Below are 24,355 nucleotides of genomic sequence, written 5' to 3'. Positions count from 1 at the left end.
TATAAAGCACTTTCAGCTGCAATACCAAAACGTCCTGTTGGGCAGAGGGGTGCTGTACTGCGGTACTGAGCAATTCTGTCTGTCAAAATACATGGGCAGAAAGTTTCGTGATGTAAGCAAACTTGCCATTCTGAGATGGCCTGTTTAGACACGCCCATTCTGAAAATCTCTGAAATGAGAATGAATGACTGAATGTTAAAAAAAAATATTTTTTGGGGTACAAGAGACACTGGGGAGCCCAAAAAAAAAAAAAAGTGAAATTCATGGTGTGTCTCCTTTAACATAACGTCAGTGTCTGTGCATAGATCACTGCTGTGTGCATTATGTCCACAAAATGGTCACATATTTCGTCAGGTTACCAATTTCACTGTGACACTACACTGCCACGTTGGAAGACTGAGAACGAAGGCAGAAATTAAGTATTGGGATCTGGCTGCTCTCTTTTGGCAATGACACAAGCATTGTTATGTTTATTTTATTTGACATGGACATCACAAATGACATTTCAACACCTGTCCACAGGAGGCTTTTCAAAATGGAACATTAATCTGAAAACCAATCCAATACAAGGAATTAAACATTGTAATGAAAAACTCTGATCAGACCCAATACATTAACTGTGAAACTAAAGCAACATAATCATTCCAATAACCTGTCAGGATCTATTCATGTGAACACTGTTGATTTGATTTTAACCATGATTTTGAGTCCTCTGTTAAACACATTAGTTTTAGATCCGTGGGCATAGAGTTCCGCTGAGAGAGATGCTTGATCTGCATGAACATAGAGGACCTGCATGAGCAGACACACACGCAGCACTACGAGCTGTACCAACGCTGTAAGCTGGAGGAGATGGGCTTCAGAGACACGGACCCCGAGAGCAAACCAGTCAGGTAACAGCCCTGCATATACCGTTGTGTGTGTGTACACATGTAGATCGGCTTTATCTCTTTAACTGCCAGAGTAATAGTGTAATAGTAGCACCCCGCTGCCAGCAAAAACGGCAAATTTACTGTACCTTCGCCTCATTACACGCACAGGGTTGTCGTAGTAGAGGGAACATGGAGGGAAGTAGAGGGGAAAATCCGCTCGCGGCGATCCATTGCACAGCTGCGGCCAGGTGTAATCCCACGATTTACTACATGGGCTCTCGTTATGGCTATGGGCCGGCTTGATTATGAAATGCCGATGCGACCTGGTTCATGTTAAGACCTCTCGTATCACCCGGTTGTACACAGGCTCAAGAACTTTGTCAATTCTCAACAAAGATATAACTTTACCAATTACCTTACCAGTTAGTGATGATGTTGCTGGCATAGCCCCTTGGTTCTCTGTTTGGCGATGCAACGCGCTGTCCTTAACCCAACTTCTCAAGTTCCAGGTAACAGAGTAATTCAGTTACTTACAGAACAAACAAACACACACATATAGTAGCAGGTTGCTCTCAGTAATGAACAGGCTTATAGCAACAGCATGAACGTAAACAGACAGCACTTCTATATTCACAGGAGCCAATAGGACACAGATGAACATAATCCACCATCCACACAGGATTGGCTGAGGGGAGTGAGATGAGGTGGGATTGAATGTGGGAGTGGCTGGAGAGGAGTCAAAGACATAGGGAGACAGACAGAGAAAGCGACAGGGAGACAGAGAGACAGAGAAGAAGATACAGAGACGGAGAGACAGAGAAGAAGATGGGGAGACAGAGAGACAGAGAGACAGACAAAGAGAGACAGAAAGGACAGGGAGACAGAGAAAAAGACAGAGAGACAGGGAGACAGACAAAGAGAGACAGAAAGGACACAGACAAAGAGAGACAGAGAAAGGACAGGGAGACGGAGAGACAGAGAGACAGGGAGACAGACAAAGAGAGACAGAAAGGACACAGACAAAGAGAGACAGAGAAAGGACAGGGAGACGGAGAGACAGAGAAGAAGACAGGGAGACAGAGAGACAGAGACAGGCAGACAGACAAAGAGAGAGAGACAGAAAGGACACAGACAAAGAGAGACAGAGAAGGAGACAGGGACAGAGAAGGAGACAGGGAGACAGTCCCGGCCCCGACGGCCTTTGCTGCGTGTCACTCCACATCGCTCTCTCCCCATTTCCTGAAAAAAATAGAACCACCTGTGAACAAGCAAGGATATACAGTATACCTATAACTGGTATACATGCAGTATGGGGGAGCCAGCCAGTAGTCTCTCATTACAAGCCATTAACATAGTGAAGAGATCTTTCCCACTTCAGGTGGAACTGGTCTGTTCTGCCCTTCATAGAGAAGGACACGCGTTCATATGTTGTTTCTTAGCGCTATAGGGATGTTCACAAAGTTTGGAACGTTCAGGGCAGCTGCGTTATCGATGGCACAGCCTATATTTTTTTGGTTGATGATCCATCCATCCGTCCACATGGATTAAAGATTTAAAGATTTCAGTCTTTTGGATTCGAATCGATATAGTCAGCATAATATGGAAGTTTGTCACTGAATGGAAATAGGCGATCTACAACGCGTCTGCGACACGTAAGCTTGTACATAGCCTATTATTTTCGGTTATTAGTTATTTTAAGATGAAAAGAGTATTGGAATAACCCTTATTTATTGAATGATATTTGCACAGCACATTGGCACTTTTAGTATTTTGCACAGTTCACCTTAGTGCAGGGGTCCGGGGGGGGGGGGGGGGTCCGGGACCCCTAGGGTGTCCTCAGAGTTCCTACAGGGGGTCCGCCAAATCTTTGTGCGATATGATTTTTGTTCCTTTTACATTAACCACTTCAACCCTAGCATCCCTTTTCTGAGGAGAACTTTAGCCAAAAATAGCCGATCTACAAGCTCACAACGCCTCGCAGCGCGAGCAAAAGAGTTATAGGTGTATAGGGAAAAAAGAGCAGCAAAAGTTTATCTGAAACACAATTTTATACAATACAGAGGGGGTCCCTGCTTCATCTCTCTCTCAGCTAGGGGGTCCTTGGTCTGAAAACGTTGACCCCTGCCTTAGTGCAATATGGAGAGAGTGCAATATGTGTGTAGTGAGGGTTTATTGTTGAGGTTGTTTGAATGCTCAACAGTACCTGTTGTGTGTCTTCAGCATGATTGGGCTGGACCATATCAGGATAGCAGAGGTGTTATGATGTGTGTGTTTGCAATTGCTAATATTTATGTTGTAGTATAGTGTGGATAAAGAATCATTTATGTTTGTAGTTCATAGAGAGTTGTAATGTCGGCTTCTCTGCTGTCCGGCAGGAACCAGCTAACTCCAAAATGTTAATTTTTCAGGAAATTAAAAAAAAGGAGGTTTTGTTCACAAGCTCACAATGAGGTTGGAGGTACTACACCCCTTGGAATGGAGCAGTCCAGGCTCATTAGATGCAGCTGGTATAAAAGGCTGTCAGTATCAGTCAGAGGAGAGGGGTGGAAAGCTGGACACCACTATGCCAGTACTGTAACAATGATTGAAAGTTGTCTGTGTTGGTTTGGTGAATAAAAACACGGTCTGGTTGAACTCTATACCAGGCCTCTGTACTATACTTCCAACCGCTAAGCCGGTCATTCTAACACAAACCCTAATGATTTCGTAATGTATCAGACCTGATGTAGACCCTTTGCGGTCGAAACGTCTACTGGGAGCCACCAGTGTGCGGACTTCCTCTTCCTTTTCTCTAATGTATGTATTGTGGTTCAGCACCTGAAACGTTTTTTTTTCCCTTCCAAACCCTAATGCAGTGGTTCTCAAACGTTTTCATGTCAAGGACCCCCAAAATTATATGTAATTGGCCGCGGACCCCCATCTAAAAATATTTTGTTCCAGGGACCTCCAGAAGCAAAGATTTGAGTTACAAATGTTTGCTTTAAAAATATATATATTCAAATTCAAATTGATCTCTTGGTTGAATTGATTGATTGAATACTTCATTTAGAAAAGACATGGAAACAGTACATGGAATTACGATTTACAATACAAGGTCCTCTAAACTGGATGGCTCATAAAAGCACAATGACTTATTTAAAATGAGGTCCCCACGCACTCAAATCATGACATTTAAGAAAACAGACAAATATACACTACTATGCAGAAAGTCATACAACCAGCTTACAGGTTACTGGTATGACAAACAAGAAATATGTACAATAGACAGTTCAAGGAGGGGGGGGGGGGGGGGGGGTAGGTTAAGACTTCGACAGGAGCCAGTTTGGAATTGCAGCCTCCTGAAGGTGTTTCTTTAGGGCAGTTTTGAAAGTGAGTATGGTTTTACACCCCTCTACTCCTATAGGTAGGGCAATCCACATTTGTGTTGTATAGCATGGGAAAGAGTTCATTCCCTTGTTTGTGCCAAATCTGGGTTGAACATGATCTTAACCATCTTTGTTCTCGTTCTGTCTCTCAACGTGTGTGTGTGTGTGTGTGTGTGTGTGTGTGTGTGTGTGTGTGTGTGTGTGTGTGTGTGTGTGTGTGTGTGTGTGTGTGCCACTTTCTAGACTCTCTTCTGATGAAGTTGATCTTTCAAGCCGTGACAGTGTGAGTAAATGTAGCTTCTCTGCAGAATAATCACAAACTCAACATTAGGAAAGTTACTGATTGTTTCCTGACTGCCTTCTGTCTTTCAGACACCTTTTTCACCGAGAGTGTACACGGAACACAGAACCAACCAATACAGGTAACTCAATCCTAACCAGCTTTATTGGTACCTTCCTATAGATGTAGAACCTGTATATTTGAGGCCAGCAGCTGTGTCTTCCACTGTTAATATTGAACCAACCACACTGTATTGGTAAATTAACTTGATGCAACATGTGGCAAGAGGAGACATAATGAAGTCAATGGACTCAAATCAACAAAAAAATGGTTGTGGTGTGTAACAGCCTCCAGTTCCCCGGGGCGGGGCTGTTCCAGTGCAGTCAGACTGGGTTGAAGTTTGGAACGACGGAGGAAGGAGAAGTCGTCTACAGGACTGTTCAGTGGGGTGAAAGATGTCTCCAGTCGGCAGGGAGGACTCCTGCAGGGCCCCTGTTCAGCATTGAGTGTGCTCAGGAGCCAAGTGTGATCTGCCAACTACACCTGCCTCACTGTGACATCACACCCGGTAAGACACTGTTCTTGTCATTATCCAATCCTTTTAAATGTTCTTGTTCACAGTGACACAGTATAACAGACAGACTATGTTGACATCAAATATGGGATGCTGTGTTTGATGGTTTAGGCGTGTTGTTAAACAAACATTTCTTTTGACGTTTTGTTTATTGTAAAATTGAATCCATGCTGTTTTAAAGGGGTATATTGCCCTACTATCCTATGTTGAGGGGGACAAATCAGACACAACACTTTCCATTTCCTTTATCATAATTGTATATTTTTCATGGTATATTTTCATTTTATTATGTATTTCTTGCCTTAATACATATTACATATTAGAATAATACAAAAATGTTGCAGAACAAGTCCCAACAACATTTTGTTGCTTGTACTTATATAAGTTAGTGATGAAAATAGCGATGAAAATGTAAAACTCGATAGGCAAGAGTTCAGTTCACAGAGTGCATTAGGAAGTGTTTTTGACAGTATGAGCATGTTAAATATCTGCAAAATGTTAAACATCTTTTCACAGGTGATGCCCTTTCTGTGGCCCACATCACAGATGAGGGGATGAACTTCTTAGAAACGGTGAAAGTGACCAAGACTCACGTTGTTGTAAATGTCACCCACCTGTCCAACTTTGGGCTGACGTGGCTTGTGAACTGGTTGTTTAACCCTACTCCTAAACCAACCGATGGTCAAGTTCTACTCTTCCGTCAACCACCAAGAGAAGAAGTTGTAATGAAAGTATTTCTTCTGCCAAAGAATGTGCCTATTAACACATTGCCTGCCAGAGTTTTTTCAGATTTTTAGCTGTTGCCTGCCAGGGTTTTGCCATGTTTTTGGTACCTGTTCGCGTAGCCACAGATTTTTTTCCTCCAGTATGATTGATCCCCAGATGGTTTCTAATCACAGATGAGATTCAGGTGTGGTTTCACAAATGTCAACGAGGTCATTTTGACCTCGTTGACATGTTTGGTTGATGTTTCAATATAGCTCAAAAGCAGTAGTTTTAAACCAAAAAACAAAGTGAATTGTTTGTCCGTTTGAATTTTAACATTGAAGTGAATGGAGCAGCAAATCTTCGAACATTTTTAGCTCCTAATCTGTTCATAATTCGACAAGGGTTGAAATTATAAAAAAATGCAAAAAAAAAAAAAAAATTTTTTTTTTGAAAAAAAATTTTTTTTTTCCCCTTTTTTCCAAAGACGTATATATACGTCATTGGCAGGCAACAGCTGATTTCTAAATGACGTATATATACGTCTTAGGCAGGCAATGTGTTAAAGAGGTAAAATAGCTCATCTATTAAGTAGCTACTAGCTAGCATCGCAGAGAGTTTGAATCTCTTTAGACTTGATATTAAATTGATTTTGATTTTGACTAGTCTGTAGTCTGTAGGTGTGGTCAAAATTGACAACCAATTTAATAGCAGATCTACAAGCTCACAACGCCTCATGCTGCGAGGCTTTGTGAGCTCGTAGATCGGCTATTAAAAAAAATAGATTTGTTTAAGGCCAAAATGTATTGTAAGCTACAGTATGAAGACAAAAGAGCAATGTCAAAATATCCTGGTATTGATGGTAACAAAGACGGGGGAAGCTGCCTGTACTGTATGTACATAGACAGAAAGATGTGCCCTCGTACCAGGCATTATGATTGAGCAATCTGGTTAATCAATCTGGTGTGTTAAAAAGTTGTGCTGGATGATGGATTGATTGAGTACTTTATTAACACAATTGTTAAGTACGGTAGTACAGTCAAAAGGTAAGACTTGTAGGTCTTTAACATTACATTACATAACGTTTAAAGGTCCATCATGTCATTGTAGGTGGAAGTACAACATGAAACGGATACATACATCGCCACTACCTCACACTGCAAACTGACCCCAGATCAGGTCTACAGTCTGCACTGTCCTCAACATGAAGTAGACCCCAAGGCCGAGGTGGGTTGGAAACGTGTTACATTTACTTAACCCATTAAAGGGGAATTTCGGACTAGTCTTTTTCTTACCTTTTATATGATATTATTATATCCTAGGACGAGTGGTACAGTAGAACATTTTCATAACTCCATACAGAGTCCACCGCAGCTAAAAACCCAAGCGGACGGTCCATGCATTAGATCGCGTATTTTAATAGCTTTTTTTGTTTGTGAGATCTGACGTTCATAATGACAGAACACTCTCATTATAGTTAATGCTTTCTTTCTCTTAAGTAATACTTAATTCATTATTAGTTTAATGACTGGCTACTCTATCAACCTCTGCCCAAAAGTATTCCACTTCAACCTGAGTTTATCATAATTATGGTAAAAGTATAACCTGACTTTATCTTACTGTAAAATTACAAATCTTTATGGTGTTCCATCAAGTCCTACTACTACCATCACCACCACTGCTAGGCCTACTACTACTGTACAACAGCTACTACTACTACTACTACTATGCAAAAGTAAAACCGTTCTGTTTCTTCAGTTTGCACAGCCTTATCTGGATTTTGGACCAAATTTCCATCACTCATTCGAGGTGCTCATGGATCTCAGTACAAAGGTGGTCACATTGGAGCTACGGGGACATGAGAAGGATGTTGTGTGGCGACGAGACAAGCAGTTAGTTAAAGGTACAGTGTGCACATTTGCATACATGGAATTTGTACAGGTTTGTCCAGTGCATTTAAGTATTAGGAGCAGTGGGAAGCTATTGAACAGTACTTATAGTACTGTAGTTAGGAGTTCAGTGTCTCCTCTCGATGCCGTGACCAGAGTCCTATTCAAGGATTTGTTATTAGAGAATACCTGGAGTTCCCCTTTTGTGTGCAGGAGGGAGGCTGGTTGTAAAAGGGAGGAAGACATTGTGACTGGACCATTTAACTTTACATTACATTACATTACATTACAGTCATTTAGCAGATGCTTTTATCCGAGCGACTTATCACCAGAAATCTTGCATTCTCTTCTTAAACAAGCAACTAACAGTATATAACTATGTGACTTTCTCCCTACAAAATTCAGAGATTTGTATAACAAAAGAAATATATCCTTCTATAATTCTAGTAACCTCACGGTGGCTGTGTCTTGGGTGGACTCTTGATCACACTGCGCATGCGTCGTTGCCAGGTTTCGCGAGAGAAACAAGCAGCAAGGTCTATGAAAACAAGGCCAAACGAAACGAACCCTACAAGCAACGAGGTCTATGAAAAGAAGGCCAAACGAAGCGCCTCCACGCATATACCTTGGCTCTTGGAAAACAGCCGATCTACAAGCTCACAACGCGTCCCCACACCCACCTGCACTTTCACAACCAACGCCAAAACACAATACCACCAATATTGCCACTCAAGCACCTACAATATGCCTACATGGCAACTACACTCCTTCCACACCATAGACCCCGCCCACTCTCTGACTGCATTCTGTGAAAACACAGCAGACTTTTCTCGCACACACCATGCACATACGCACACGCGCACTTTTAGATCCAGTCCTATTTTAAAAGTCTGCGTATGGGGGACTCGCGTATCCGCGCGCCTGGTGTAGCCACTATCGACACACACGTGTGCATGCACGTTGGGGAGGCAGTGTCACAATGTACATTTGTCTTTGCGCGACGCCCGTGTGTGTTCGCGACGGGTCGCATGGATGTACCGTGGTCGTGTGTGTGTGTGTGTGTGTGTGTGTGTGTGTGCGCGCGCGCTCGCGACGGCCGACGGGTGTTTGTGTGTGTTCTGTGCCTCCACGACGGGACACGACTATAGACTACACAGTACAAACTCACTTTCGATCCCTGATAAACTGTCTGTTCTCAGCGCATAAGCCAAACTGCACACTTTGGGTGCTCATATTCCCCTACGGGTATGGTCTAGTAATAATAATAAAATCACCCGAGCTTTGGTCCGTAATCTGTCTATTTTTATTGCACTCATTTCATAGTTCCAGTCATGTCAAAGTGGATAGAGTTAACATTATTGTCGCACCTGCAGCTCTGGACCTAATACATTGGATAAACTAGTAAAACTGTACAAATGCTTCCATTTGTACATGTAACAGAGTTAGAAATACCTGTGTATTAATTTCTACAAAATCTAGACACTTGCCTTTCACTGTATTGTGTTCTAAAGCCACCTGGTGGCAGCGCAGCTGCGTGCAGTCACAGTGTCCCTTTTCGCGCACCGTAGTTTGCCTCAGCAGAGGAAATGTTTCCATGCTGCAGGTAAGAGGCACGAATGCTCCGGTGCATCAATAAATATACATTTTGGGTTTTTATATTAATCATTTCAAATCTTTGTTACACAGATTTGTACACTGTATGCTGCTGCTGCACTGCTGACCACTGTGTCTGTGTTTATATACTACCAGGTAGGCTTTGTTAGATGTGAGATTCACACATTGTTATTTCATTTAATTTCATTGTTGTCATTATCTTCCATGGGTTATTAGTATTTTGTTCTCCATTGTATGTAGCCCCTGTGTAATTTTGCAGTGATCTGTAAGTTTGTTGTTCATTATATAAGTTCTCACTGGGTTAGGTGCTCTATAGAAAAAGAAAGAAATTAATTAATCACTATACGATCACATGTTTGAAGTTTGCCTCAGCAGAGGAAATGTTTCCATGCTGCAGATTTGTACACTGTATGCTGCTGCTGCACTGCTGACCACTGTGTCTGTGTTTATATACTACCAGGAGTCCCAAGTAAAGACCTGAGTGAGAGCAAGTCCTGTGTGACCGTGGCCATTACTTCTACACTCCACCTACACCAGATACACAGACAGAAAGACACAACCCGTTACACTGGTGCCGTGACGCCGTGACTTCAGATCCGCTTGATGCTGATCGCCGGACGGAGGTTGCAACGTGGAAGAGGTTCATGGTGGAGGGTCTGCTCTGGATTTGTGTTGTGGTCAGGTACTAAGGACTGTGAAAGCACCACTGGCCGAATAGGGTCCTGGTTGAACTGTTCATTTTTGCACTTTCAATTCTGGGTTTTAGTTTTATTTTCTGCCATATTTTCTGCCATTTTGTTTTATTTTCATATTTTCTCAGTTGTTTTTTTGTGATAAAATGGATGACAAGTCTGGTCGAGAAGATGGGTTTGATTATCTTAACTCCTCTTTTGGAAGGGGTCGGGGTGTACTGGGAGCTCAATACTTCTCTTTTGGGAGGGGCAGAGGTGTAATGGGAGTTCAGTCTCAGCTCGAAGGGGCTGTTGGGGGGGATGTGGGTGCTTCGCCTGTGTTGCCTGTGAGAGGTAGGGATTTGGGGTCAGGTCAGGATCAAGCCAGGTCGCCTATGGAGCAGATGTCACAGGGAGGGCCACATCACTCAACACCCAGTGGTGGAACTGACACTCCACACCAGCTCAGTGACATGATTTTCCAGTTGGGCTCACAGATAGGAGAGTCTATTGCAGCCAAACTTATGTCTAGTGGGGCAATGGGTAATGTTACCCAATGTGGTACACCTTCACCCACACAAACCACTCGGCCTAGCAGTGATGTGGCCTCTCTCAATGACAATACACGCATTAATGTCATTGTAAAATCTGAAAGGGAACCCGTTGTTTTCAGGGGTGATAATACTGACAAATACACAGTGACTGAATGGGTTGAGTTGATGAAATCATACGTCAGGAGACAGAACTATGATGTTTCAGTGCAGGCAGAAGAGATAATGGGGAGGTTGATGGGGAAAGCCAGGGATGTGGTTAAGATAGGCTTGAGGAGCGACCCCTCACTTGAGATTACTCACACACCAGCTATCATATACGACATACTGATACAGTATTTTAGTAACACATCCTCATGCCTGCCCCTGCAAGACTTCTACTCAACTTTACCAAATCAGAGGGAGACCCCCATTGACTACTGGATCCGCCTCAACAAAGCTGCAGACATGGCTGAAGAGGGCTTGAAGTGTCAGGGCAGACGCATGGAGAATATGGGAGAAGCCTTTAATCCGATTGGTGGCCATTTTCTCCGAATTTTCTCTGATACTTTCAACCACGTGATACTTCCACCCTATTGGTTGGAAGATGTATTGCACCCTAATACATTATAAAAAATAAAATGGAGAATGGCCGCCGATCGGATTAAAATGTGTTTTATTAAACAATACGGAAGATACGGGTACTTAGACCGGTGCGCTTTAACTTGTAACATCTGTGCCTTGGGGCTAAGCACTTTATATTTGAAATGTGAACGTTAATGTAGATGTGGCAGTTGTAAATGTAAAACATTCGCAAACCAGGAACAAGTGGTTCCATGACTGTCATGGTATGACTGTCATGTTTCAGGGTCAGGTTTTTTCCCCAGCAGTGACAAACAGCTCCCCCTACTGGAGAGGAGCTACAACCACACAACATCTCTAAGGTCTTCCATACATCAAATGGATCAAATGCAGAAATATTTTACTGCAAAAGTGTTTAAATTGATGTATTGTTATTATAAACCCCTAAACTAATGCAACAGAAATAAAGCCTGACTGTACCACAGGTCCTGGCCACCACCCTGCCCCGGCCCCAGTGGTGCTGCTCATCGACGGGAACCTGGGCTACTGGCACGGTGAAGCTGATGGTGGCACAACGTGGCCGTGCTCATGATCACAGCATGGTGCCAGTGATACTGGACACCATGACCATGACCAGCAACCTGGGCTGCAGGAGGTTAACCCATTAAGACCGGGAACGCATCTGTAATCATTTTAGATTTCTTTGGCTATTCAGCTCATAGCACGGCACCAAGCGCTATGAGCTTTTAGATCTGCTATTTTTGAAAAATCATGAAAAATGTGTGCAAATCGTTGAATATTTATGTTTTTAAAGCAAACATTTTTGCTTGCTTCTGGGGGATTCTACAAATGTTCGCTTCAAAAGTATATACAGTATACATTCAAAGATTTGCACAAATTGTCACGATTTTTCAAAAAAGAAAATAGCAGATCTACGCTATGATCCGCGCTATGAGCTTGTAGATCTGCTATTTTTGAATAGCCAAATTAATCTAAAAATGACAGAGATGTGTTCCCGGATTGAATAGGTTAATAGACATAGGCATAGACTTGAAGGAGAATCTCACAACTGTCTAACTTGTGAGACAACACATTCCGTTTAAACCAGGTTTACAAACTGTAAGGTGTAAGGGAATGTGTTAATATAGCATCACAATCACAGGTCCCTGGAACAACAGATTTGTCCATTTCATTTTGGGGGTCCTTGACATGAAAAGGTTTGAGAACCACTGCTGTATACTTACAGCAGTGGTTCTCAAACCTTTTCATGTCAAGGATATATACTCCCATTTCTCACAGGCTTTATTTCCTTCCAAATCCTTTTTTGTATGACCTCCTTGAACAAAACCTCATAATAAGTAAACATGGGCATTTGTAAGTGCACTAATTCTTTGGACACATTGTGCAGCTTTTGAATCAAGTATACTTAAATGACAAGATTCCAGTACAATCAACAGCAGACACTTCAAACTAGGGCTGCAGCTATCCATTATTTTCAAAACTCTATCGATTACACATTTATATATTTTTTTACATTTTTTAAAATCTACAAATCAACAAATTCGAATTGACTTTTTGTCTAATTGATTAAATCAAGTAGATTAACCCCCAGCCCTATGACCATAACCGACCATGTTGCTGTGGATAACACGTTGTTTGTATTTTTTTATGGGGTCTTGTAAGTAACAGCCCAACTCACTCCAAATCGAGCCCAACTCACTCCAGACATCTCCCTCCACAGCAGAGCCCAACTCACTCCACAAATTTGGCCAACTCCCTCCACAGCAGAGGACAACTCAAATTTGGACAACTCAGATAAATAGTAGTTATATACATAACTTTGGGACTGTGAAATGCATAGGAAAGTGTTGTTAATTGTAAACTGTAGACATTGAACATCTATTTTGATATAAAGTTATACCTAAATAATTAGATGTTATTTTACAAGGTGAGGCACATTGCTCTACACAACTTTTGTTTTTTACTTTAACCTCCCGGTATGTTCAAAATGTCCCTCATTTTATTTTTTAAAAAAATAAAATGAGACATACATTTTGAAAGTAGCCGATCTACAAGCTCACTTTATAGGAAGATGAGCACTTAGGCTACTCCTATTCAATGAAACATCCATTACAATGAGGTGTTGATTAATGGGTCATGTGCCTGCATTATGCAATGACCAGGTGATAGGCTATATGCAGATAAGGTGTTGATGTGAATGGGTCATTTGTATGAAGTCAATTAATTATTCCAAGAATAATGTAAATGGCATGAAATGGGGGAAAAACACAGACACACACACACACACACACACACACACACACACACACAGGGCTAAAGTGTTTAATGCATGTTTTATAATATTATAATTTATAGCTGCAAAGTAACTAGTAACAAATACATTTAGTGGAGTAAAAAAACAATATTTGGATCCAATATGTAGTGGAGTAGAGGTAAAAGCATTGGAAGTTGGGAATACTCAAATAACGCACAAATACCCAACATTGTACTTAAGTACAGTACTTAAGTAAATGTACTTAGTTACTTTACACCACTGACACATTGAACCAATATTACACTGGTGACATTGCATGGAGTGAGTTGGCTTAGGTCCTGGAGTGAGTTGGCTTTGGTCCTGGAGGGAGTTGGTCTTTGGTCCTGGAGGGAGTTGTCCGAGCCCTGGAGTGAGTTGGCCGAGCCCTGGAGTGAGTTGCCCGAATATTATTTCTTAAGTCTTCATGGAGTGAGTTGGATTTGGAGTGAGTTGGGTGGTATTCATTTTGTATCTGTGTCACTGTGTGGTACGTTTGACCCAAGGAGGCTTTGTCTGTCCCTCTTTTCCTCCCCAGCCATTCAGGAACGCTTCAGACAGCAGTGAATGGGGACACTTACAAACATTGAATTACCTTTAATTCAACTGGTTTAAACATGTGCCGTGTAACTGTACAGGATCTGTACTTGTTGTAATTGTGGTGCCTAGTTTCGTTCATTATTGGCCATTAGATCATATTTATGGAATAGTTCAAAGAAAGACATGTCTAAATGTGGTCATTAACTACAGTACATTATATAATATTATAGACTGTCGTGACTGCAACTATTAGTGGTGTAACATTCAAAAACTAAATAACCCCACCTCTTTTTTTTGTAGCCACAACCCTTCTTTCCTCTCAATTTTTATGTAAAATTTCAGCTGTCCATTCATATTTTTTCTATAACCCCTCCCCTTTATTGTCTGGAAACCAGGAGGAATAAACCCCCCCCCGCCCTCCCCGCTCTCGCATGGTCGGGACAATCTTCAGTACCTTGCTTCACGGGACTTAGCTGGATTTGACTTAGGTGCAAACCAGGATTCGAACCCGCGGCCCTTAGTGCGACGAGCCCTAGCCTGTTCTGCTTGGTGGAACTGCTAGGCCTAGTGCTTAGTCCGCCACGCTATTGGTACCGGTTAAACCTGATGCTTTCTGTGTTGCTTTTGACTAGTGCTTCTGTAGCCCCTAGAGGGCAGTAGATGGTAAAGAATGAGCGGAGTTTAGGTCAGATCATGAAGGCAGCGTCGCTACACTTTGCAGCACAAGATCAACGCATTCTCGTTCCCAGGGTGAATAGTTTATATCAGACGCCAATTCATTGTATTAACGTCTCTCTAGGTATATATAATGTGACGAACTCCTGTTCCCTAACTAATAAAATAGCCTACATCACTCATGTCATTGTTATCCAAGTACCAAAAGTACTCATCATGTCCCACTTCAACTTTTCAGATTGTAGTGGGTTGAGCTTTATGCTGCAACGCAACGCCACGCCCCCCGTAATCAACAGGCAGCTGTACGTGGCCGCTAGTTAGTTTGTCTGGCTGGTCGTGGCACCGTTTCCGTGTCTTTCTTAAGGTACCATAACTATGTATTGATGTGTGAGCTTGGAGAAACCTAATGTTGTCCTAACTGCTCCCCCGACCTCCTTGTAAACGGAGGTGCTCCCGGTGTCCGTCCAGTCTGTGCCACTTTATGGAGGTCGCTGCGCACATAGTAGTTTTTGTTTTAAGTCATTGATCAGGTTATTATAGACCAATTATTTGTTTACTAACATTGAGCCTGGACGCACAGGTGATTGTTTCACGCAATCAATTCCCAACCTGTTTCGGGGTGCACTGGTTTCAGCACACCCCAACCCCCTCTTGTGTGTGTTGGCTAGTGAGACGCGTCCTAACGAGACCTGATATAATGGGTTTCGTTGCGCGCATACTGGCTGCACGCAGCCAGTATGACGTCGTCTGTTAAGGGGTCTATGTCCCTTTGTTTAGTTAGAAGCTCCGTTTGCCTCTGCTGTTTTTGTCCATATTATTTTTGGTTTATTGTTTGTGCAAACCAGCTGTTCTCACTGATAATTAGAAGGCCGATAGGTGGGTGGTCACGGGTGCAGTATTGGGGTTTTGTATTTAGCTTTAGTGCATGATCAAGAATCCAGTGTTGTGTGTATTTTAATATATTTCTCTCTTGTCTTACAGTGAGTGAAGTGCTTGTGTGCGCTTTTGATGGCAGTGAAACCCCTCTTTCCCTCCTATACCCCCCGGCTTCTGGTATCTTAGCTAATGCCCCTTTTTGATAGATATTTGTACTATGTTTTCATTAGTTGTGAAATTGCTGCTAAATAAATATATTTCCTAAACTTCATGAACTTTCCATTTTTAGATGCTTATTCTGCCTTGAATTATAAATAAAAACAAACATCATTTTTAAACTGGAAACCCACGTCTCTGCCTCTTATTAATAACCTGTGGTCGGTATTCAATGTGTATTGTGCATCATATGGTATTCTCTGGGTGGTGTAAGTGCCAAATAATGCCAGTCCATCAACATCATTAAAGGTATTGGCTGTAACGTTATGATCAGATCATTCAAATTGGATATTTAAAAAAAGGAGGCCCACAGTCCATGTAATCTGGCAGATCCAGTACAGGAGCTGGACAATATACTTAACATACTACTATATAACTAACTAACATACTACTATATAACTAACATACTTACTACTATATAACTAACTAACATACTTACTACTATATAACTAACTAACATACTACTATATAACTAACATACTACTATATAACTAACTAATATACTACTATATAACTAACTAATATACTTACTACTATATAACTAACTAACATACTTACTACTATATAACTAACTAACATACTACTATATAACTAACTAATATACTTACTACTATACAACTAACTAATATACAACTAACTAACATACTTACTACTACAACTAACTAATATACAACTAACTAACATACTTACTACTATATAACTAACTAACATACTTACTACTATATAACTAACTAACATACTTACTACTATATAACTAACTAACATACAACATACTTACTATATAACTAACTAATATACAACTAACATACTTACTACTATATAACTAACATACTTACTACTATACAACTAACTAATATACAACTAACTAACATACTTACTACTATATAACTAACATACTTACTACTATATAACTAACATACTTACTACTATATAACTAACTAATATACTTACTACTATATAACTAACTAACATACTACTATATAACTAACTAATATACTTACTACTATATAACATACTTACTACTATAACTACTATACTTACTACTATACTTACTAGAATATACTACTACACTCCACCCCCTAGCTCCACCCATTCTTCCCTAGCTCCACCCCTGTCTCTAGCTCTGCCCCTTCCTCCCTAGCTCTGCCCCTCTCTATAGCTCCACCCCTTTCTCTCTAGCTACACCCCTTCATCCATCTCTCTGTAATATTTCAGCTGCCCGTTTATATTTTTCCTATAACCCCCTCCGCTGTACTGTCTGGAAACCACGGGGGAGTGATCCCCCGGGCTCACCCCGCTCACGCACGGATGAGATGATCTTCGGTACTCGACACTGGCGCAACTTATTTCGACTAGTATCTGGCATGGCAATGCCAGTCCTTGTGGCTTGAATTTAGTCCGCTAGGCCATCAGTACCGGCTGAAATTCACTGCTTTCTGTGTTGCTTTTAAGGCTTTCTGGGTGTGTGAGTTCAAACCTCACTCACTCCTTACCCTGAACCTTTCCTTGTAAAGGAAAGATTCCTGGTAAAGAGCGAGCGGGGCTTGAACCCACAGCCTCTGGATTATGCAGGCAGTGTCTTACACACTGAGCTATTAACTGCCTGACTGTGATAAGGTCTCCATTCGTCTTTGACAAACAACACACAATACCAAAAAAAAGGATCTTTTGTCTATGGTTTGTAGTGCTGTTGCTTGTCTAGATGTTTGAATGTTAATGAACCCCAATGGAAACGAAGCCTTTGGCTTTTCTATTTGGCCTTTTCTATCCTTAGCACAGCACAGTGGTCCACTGGATTAAGAGCCTGCCTGAGAAACCAAAGGTTATGAGTTTGATTCTTAACTCTGACAATATGAACAAATTTGGAATAACCTGTAACTCTCAGCCAACAGCTTAGCTCAACTGGTAGAGCGTCTGTCCAATAACATGACTTGAGTGGGAATCGAACCCACTCAAGTCAAGTCAAGTCAAGTCATTGGACAGACGCTCTACCAGTTGAGCTATGCTGTTGGCTGAGAGTTACAGGTTTCCTGGTGGTTTTAACTTGTTTTTCTAGAAGTTATAGTCTGCAAAGGGAAGCATCACTAAGGATATCAGTCAATTTATCCGTTGCCTCAAGTTACCGGGGACGCTTGACTCAAGTGGGAATCGAACCCACTCAAGTCAAGTCAAGTCATGTTATTGGACAGACGCTCTACCAGTTGAGCTAAGCGGTTGGCTGAGAGTTACAGGTTTTCTGGTGGTTTTAACTTGTTTTTCTAGAAGTTAGTCTGCAAAGGGAAGCATCACTAAGGATATCAGTCAATTTATCCGTTGGCTCAAGTTACCGGGGACACTTGACTCAAGTGGGAATCGAACCCACTCAAGTCAAGTCAAGTCATGTTATTGGACAGACGCTCTACCAGTTGAGCTAAGCGGTTGGCTGAGAGTTACAGGTTTTCTGGTGGTTTTAACTTGTTTTTCTAGAAGTTAGTCTGCAGAGTACAAGTACAGCCTTGCTGGTAATTTTCAGTTGATCTTCTGGAAGCCAGTCTGCAAAGGAAAGAATCATAGGAAAGACATCAATGGGATTTGAACTCATGGCCTCTGGATCATGAATACTGCGTCTCAACCCATTGAGCTAACAGATGGCTGACAAGTACAGCCTTCCTGGTAGTTTTCAGTTGATCTTCTGGAAGCCAGTCTGCAAAGGAAAGAATCATAGGAAAGACATCAATGGGATTTGAACTCATGGCCTCTGGATCATGAATACTGCGTCTCAACCCATTGAGCTAACAGATGGCTGACAAGTACAGCCTTCCTGGTACTTTTCAGTTGATCTTCTGGAAGCCAGTCTGCAAAGGAAAGAATCATAGGAAAGACATCAATGGGATTTGAACTCATGGCCTCTGGATCATGTATACTGCGTCTCAACCCATTGAGCTAACAGTTGGATGACAAATATAGCCTTCCTGGTAGTTTTCACTTGATCTTCTGGAAGCCAGTCTGCAAAGGAAAGAATCATAGGAAAGACATCAATGGGATTTGAACTCATGGCCTCTGGATCATGAATACTGCGTCTCAACCCATTGAGCTAACAGATGGCTGACAAGTACAGCCTTCCTGGTGCTTTGACTTGAACAACAAACAAGACAAATAACTAAAAAAAATGTGTTACAGCATAAATATAAATCTTTTTCATGGGGGGCCCTGACACTACATCTTTTCACATTGGGGTCCACTGCCCAAATACATGTCAATTTGGGGGGTTGACAGCAAAACGTTTCAGAACCACAGATTCCAAGGAAACAGCTGTAGGTGAATGGATAGAGTCACTGACTAGTGAACCGCAGGTAACAGGTTCAAGCCTCAGCTACAGCAGCAAGTCAGGATGTCAAATCAAATAGGTATTATTAGGAGTGAAATGGTTGTGTTTCTTCACCCCAACTGCACATGACATCAGTTTACATGTACGTTATTTTCAGTGATGAAGACAAACCGCACAGACGTTCACTGTACTTTAGTACATTTTGTAAACTTATGACTCTGAGTAGAGTATAGCCTGACTTAAACAAACAAATAACAACTTAGTATAGTCAGATTATTTTTTACACAACTTACATTTTGTAATCAAACTACCGAAACGAAAGTTGGTCACCACCGAAACGAAAGTTAAATCCGAAATAATCACTAAGTGTGGAGGCCAAAATCGTCCCCCCAAAAACCTGTTAGGAGTACGTTTCAGGCAATTTAGAGTTGATTGGTAGTACTTTGTAGTGACTTTATAAAATAGGGCTAAAGTGGTTAATGTATGTCTCATTATGTAATACTTTATATCTGCAAAGTAACTAGTAACTAAAGTGTTCAAATCATTGTAGTGGCGTAAAACTTACGGTAAAAGTACAATAATTGCCTCTGAGATGTACAGTAGTGGAGTCGAAGTAAAAGTATTGGAAATTGGAAATACTCAAGTAAAGTACAAAGAACTCAAAATTGTGATTAATAATAATAATAATAATAATACATCAGACTTATATAGCGCTTTTCTAGTACCCAAAGTCGCTTTACAAAACAGCTTAAAAACAACAACATTAAGTAAAGTACTTGAGTAAATGTATTTAGTTACTTTCCACCCCAGCAGTGTCTCAGGACCTGCTAGCTGTCTGTGCTGCTGCTCCATAAAAGGATCCATTCTCTGTTGAAGAGTCTTGTCTGATGTTGAACTACTAGACACTATAGATGAATCTTCTTGTAAATTACTGCCACCCTGTGTTCAAAGGGCTGCATTGCATTTGACATGTGACATAATTTTGACGTGAGACAGACAACAATATATTGTACCTTATTCCTTTGTATGTTTTGTAGTGTCTCTTAAATGATAACAATGGATGCTGAATATCATTCATTTCCAGTGGTGGGAAAAAGTACTCACATTTGTTTACTTTAGTAAACAAATGTGTATGACCAGTGTATGACCCCGACTCACGTTAGGGGTCATACACTGGATCTGGTGTTATGGTATGGTCTGGCTGTTCCCCACACAGATCTCTCCCCACTATCCAGTAGTATTTCAGACCACATACCTATTAGTCCATGAGCCAGACAAGAGTTCATTATCAAAAGAGTGGGCAAAACCATACCTATATTTAAATTGTTCATAGGGTCAATACGAGTAAATAAATATATGATAACCTCTCCACAGGAGTAGCTTTTTCATGGTTATCACACATTTTGTTATTTTCCCCATACGTATACATGACAGGTGAAAAAATGACAAAATTTAAAAAAGAGTTATCATAATGAAACTTCCCGAGTTGATTACTGATGAAGTTGATTACTGATTACTGATTACATGAAGATGATGATTTATCGTATTACAAGTTTTCTGAAATTGTAAATTTAAATTTTGCTTAGGGACCCCCTGGTACCCCCCCCTTCAAGGATCACTGGTGGTCCCCGGACCACTGGTTGAAAACCACTGCACTAGACAACAGCAGTGGTCTAAATGTGAAGGGTCTTATTTCAACCCTTGATTTAATGTTTTTAATTATTTGTATTAAACCACCTGTTGTGCCATCATCAGCTCTCTGTGAGAGGTTTTTAAAGTTTTTTATTGACAAAATGTATAAAATTAGGTCAGCTCATATGTTTGTCACACCTGAACCTCTCCCTCCATTACGCCACGCCGTCCTTGATACCTTTTCACCTCTATCTCTGTCATCACTCTCTGATATGGTTAAACACCTGCGACCCACAACTTGTCCCCTTGACACTCTCCCCTCTCGTCTCCTGAAGGACGTTTTGGACGCTATTGGGCCCAGTGTGCTGGTTATCATTAATTCATGTCTCTCCTCAGGATGCGTCCCGGCTGTTTTTAAACAAGCAGTGGTCCAGACCCTGTTAAAAAAAAAGAAAACTTGGATCCCACCGTTCTGTCAAACTTTAGGCCTAACTCCCAACTCCCATCATTACACGATTCGGTTCGTGCCCGCCTGTGGTATGTTGGGTCAATTAAGCCATTAAAACCAGTAAAGAATCTGTGTCATTTTAGATTTTAGATATATATCATTGCTGTCAGTCAGAAACCTCTTATCTCCATATTCTAACATGTTTTTTCGTAAATTAACGTCCTACTTGATCATACTACAGTGTCATACAAAAGTATCAAAAGTAGCAGATCTACAAGCTGGAGACGCTTGTAGATCCGATACTTTTGCCATTTTTGAATTTGAATCCTGAAAAGCACCAGTTTTGGAGATATGAGTTTTCCACCCGACAGAGACGATATATAGCAACAAAAGTTTGTCATAAAATTGTAGGATTTAGAAGGCATTTGAAGAATCGGCCTCAAGTCTTAATGGGTCAAGAACGGCCCTTTGTGAGTGATTCAGATTGCACCTCTAAAGTACGCCTGTGTTCAAAGAAGTTAACAACTCATGCACATTCAATCATAATCAGTGTCCTGCTGCCATTTGCTATACAGTATATACCCTTGAAAACACAAATCCACCACAACCATGGTTTATTTGTTTTAGTGAAATAGGCTGATAACAAAATGAGATGCAACATTTGGGGCAGAAGTTCTTCCTTGACCTACTGGGAGAGTGCATGCAAAGTCTGAGCTGACACACACACACACACACACACACACACACACACACACACACACACACACACACACACACACACACACACACACACACACACACACACACACACACACACACACACGCTATAAAAAACACATCTGTCCTAAATATCCTGCTCTGGGGCCGTAACTACACTACTAAATATAACATCACAATCCACCAATAGTAAGACGTAAAAGGATCAGATCCTAGATCTGTCACATTACAATGTAGGCATTTAGCAGACTCTATTATCCAGAGTGACTTACAATAACCAAGGTAAACACGCACATACATCATTTTTTACATTAACCACATGAACCCCAGCATCCATATTCTGGTGGGAACATTTGCAGGAAAGCTTGCAGATCGGCGATTTTTGGCAAAAACATTTGGTGTCGAGGGAGAAAAGAACAGACCAAGTACAGAGTGTGTATCACACACAGAATCCATTCTTTTCGGTCCAGCGGCGGACTGGCCATTTGGCGTACCGGGCAAATGCCCGGTGGGCCGCTGGGCCAATGGGCCACTTTTTTTTTGAAAAATATATTTTAAAAAATGTTTTAGGGTTATTACGGTCATATCCGAGTCCCGCGGCCCAATTATTAGTTACGTTAATGTTTGGGCTGGGATGCTTTCCAGCAGGCGCCTCAGTGCGGCCGCAGAGTTCATGTGCAGGGCTGGGCTGGGCTGAAACAGTGAAACGCTCCCGCCCCCCCCCCCCCCCCCCCCCCCCCCGTTGACAAAATGGGGGGGTGGGCCGGTCCGGATTAAAATGCCAGGGCTGAATTTTGGTCCCAGTCCGGCCCTGGGTCCAAACATACCCTTAGTAATACAAATGATTTCAAGAGTCAGAGTTGACGATATAGTAATCTCAAGGAAAGAAGAGGTTACCTATTTGGGCAGTATTCTTGATAATAAACTGACAGGTTTTATTTAATCAAAAGTGATTAAGAAAGTCAATCAAAGAACAAGATCTTTGGGCAGGATTTCCTCTATTGTCAACAAGTTTGCACTAAATTTGCACTAAACAAAATTCTGTTGTATTCTGAATACAATGTCAATAAAACTACAATGTCAAATGTTTATCTTCCACAGCAGAAACCACACGACACACCCTGTACATTCACGTGTCAACAGCCAGAAACAGTCACTGAACATGTTCCATTGTAAACTCCAAGAAAGAAAGATAGAGCCGACAGACAGACAGACAGACAGACAGACAGATGAAGAAAGAAAGAAAGAAAGAAAGAAAGAAAAAAGAAAGAAAGAAAGAAAGAAAGAAAAAGAGGAATACTGGAATACTGGCCATGAGGAATAGGCCTGTATAGACAGAGGTGTTGCTAAGCCAGCCAGCTTGTCACATCCTTCAACACCAGCAGGAACACAGCAGATATTCATGTACAGCAGTGGTTCTAAACCTGTGTGTCGGGACGATTTTTCAAAAATAGCAGATCTACAAGCTCGTAGCGTGGCACTTGGTGCCGCGCTACGAGCTTGTATATCTGCTATTTTTTAATAACCAAAGTGTAAAATAATGCTTTTTTAGCTCAAATCAAAAGGTGACACAGATGCGTTCCAGGTCTTAATGGGTTAAAACGACCACTACTGCATCAAATGTAATCAACAAACTACACTATAAAAACAGGTCAAGCATTGGCCACATTGTCAGATGGCAGATCTACAAGCTCACAAGGCCTCGTAACGTGAGGCGTTGTGAGCTTGTAGATCGGCTATTTTCACAAATTATGTATCTGTGGAACCGAGTCAAACTAAATGTAATGCCTCAACTCCTACATTCCAAGTGCTTATCAGGGTGGGGGGTCCCCAGTTCAAATATGATTGTTAGGGGGGTCCCCAGTTCTAATATTATTGTTTTGGGTGGGGTCACAGCCTGAACAGGTTGAGAACCACTGAGAGACCACTGTAGATTCCCAAATGAACATTTGGAATTGAAAGCTGTATATGTCAGATCCAAAAAGAAACCTCTACTCTAGCTTTACTTGAAAGGAAAGTTAGGAAACTACCTTCAACATCAGAAACAACATGACAGACACCCACTAAAGATTCACATCACTTTTCAATCCCTGAAACAAGCCAGAAAACCGTCAGTGAACATGATACATGCCACCCAGTGACTGGGACATAACATGATGACAGCAATGCAACACCATGCAACACAATAGTGACAGCAATAGAGCAACAGTCTGAATCATGTCAGTATCCACACAGCCAGACAACACAAGCAGCAGCAGCAAAGAAAAAAACAACAAGGTTTTTACCTTGAGCAGTCTTCTACTTGACTTCATCAGTTGTGTGAGTCAGTGGTTCAATGGAATACAATCTAAAAGTGATTACAAATAGTACATTTTACCCATCTCGTTAGGTACTGTAAATGTGATTGATTGAATTCTATATTGACAAGATTATTGACAGTACAAGGAGTAGGCCTACAGTCAAAAGTCATACTAAAAGTATAACACAATTTACACATAAAAATGTTGTTTCCGTTATGGTCCGTTATACTTATGATTGATATAGTAAATAA

General features: G+C 41.3%; 1 protein-coding gene and 1 long non-coding RNA gene across 2 annotated transcripts; both read left to right on the top strand.

Moving 5' to 3' along the window:
* Positions 1-306: 306 nt before the first annotated feature.
* LOC311040545 (uncharacterized protein) lies at positions 307-6,793 on the top strand (the record flags this gene model as incomplete). The annotated part of the gene is made up of 6 exons (XM_084050876.1): positions 307-893; positions 4,481-4,520; positions 4,610-4,659; positions 4,865-5,085; positions 5,608-5,813; positions 6,773-6,793. Exons 1-6 carry the CDS (start codon positions 778-780, stop codon positions 6,791-6,793), a joined length of 654 nt encoding a protein of 217 aa, XP_083907002.1. The 5' UTR covers positions 307-777.
* Positions 6,794-6,906: 113 nt separating this feature from the next.
* LOC311040508 lies at positions 6,907-10,196 on the top strand. Its single transcript, XR_014600279.1, has 3 exons — positions 6,907-7,023; positions 7,555-7,699; positions 9,697-10,196. It is a non-coding gene; the product is annotated as an uncharacterized lncRNA (long non-coding RNA).
* The last annotated feature ends 14,159 nt before the right edge of the window (positions 10,197-24,355 follow it).

The sequence above is a fragment of the Gymnoscopelus microlampas genome (genome assembly GCF_963454915.1).
Source record: "Gymnoscopelus microlampas genome assembly, chromosome: 24".
NCBI lineage: Eukaryota > Metazoa > Chordata > Actinopteri > Myctophiformes > Myctophidae > Gymnoscopelus > Gymnoscopelus microlampas.
The sequence above is the reverse complement of the archived record's forward strand: the minus strand, read 5'-3'. Positions and strand labels throughout refer to the sequence as shown.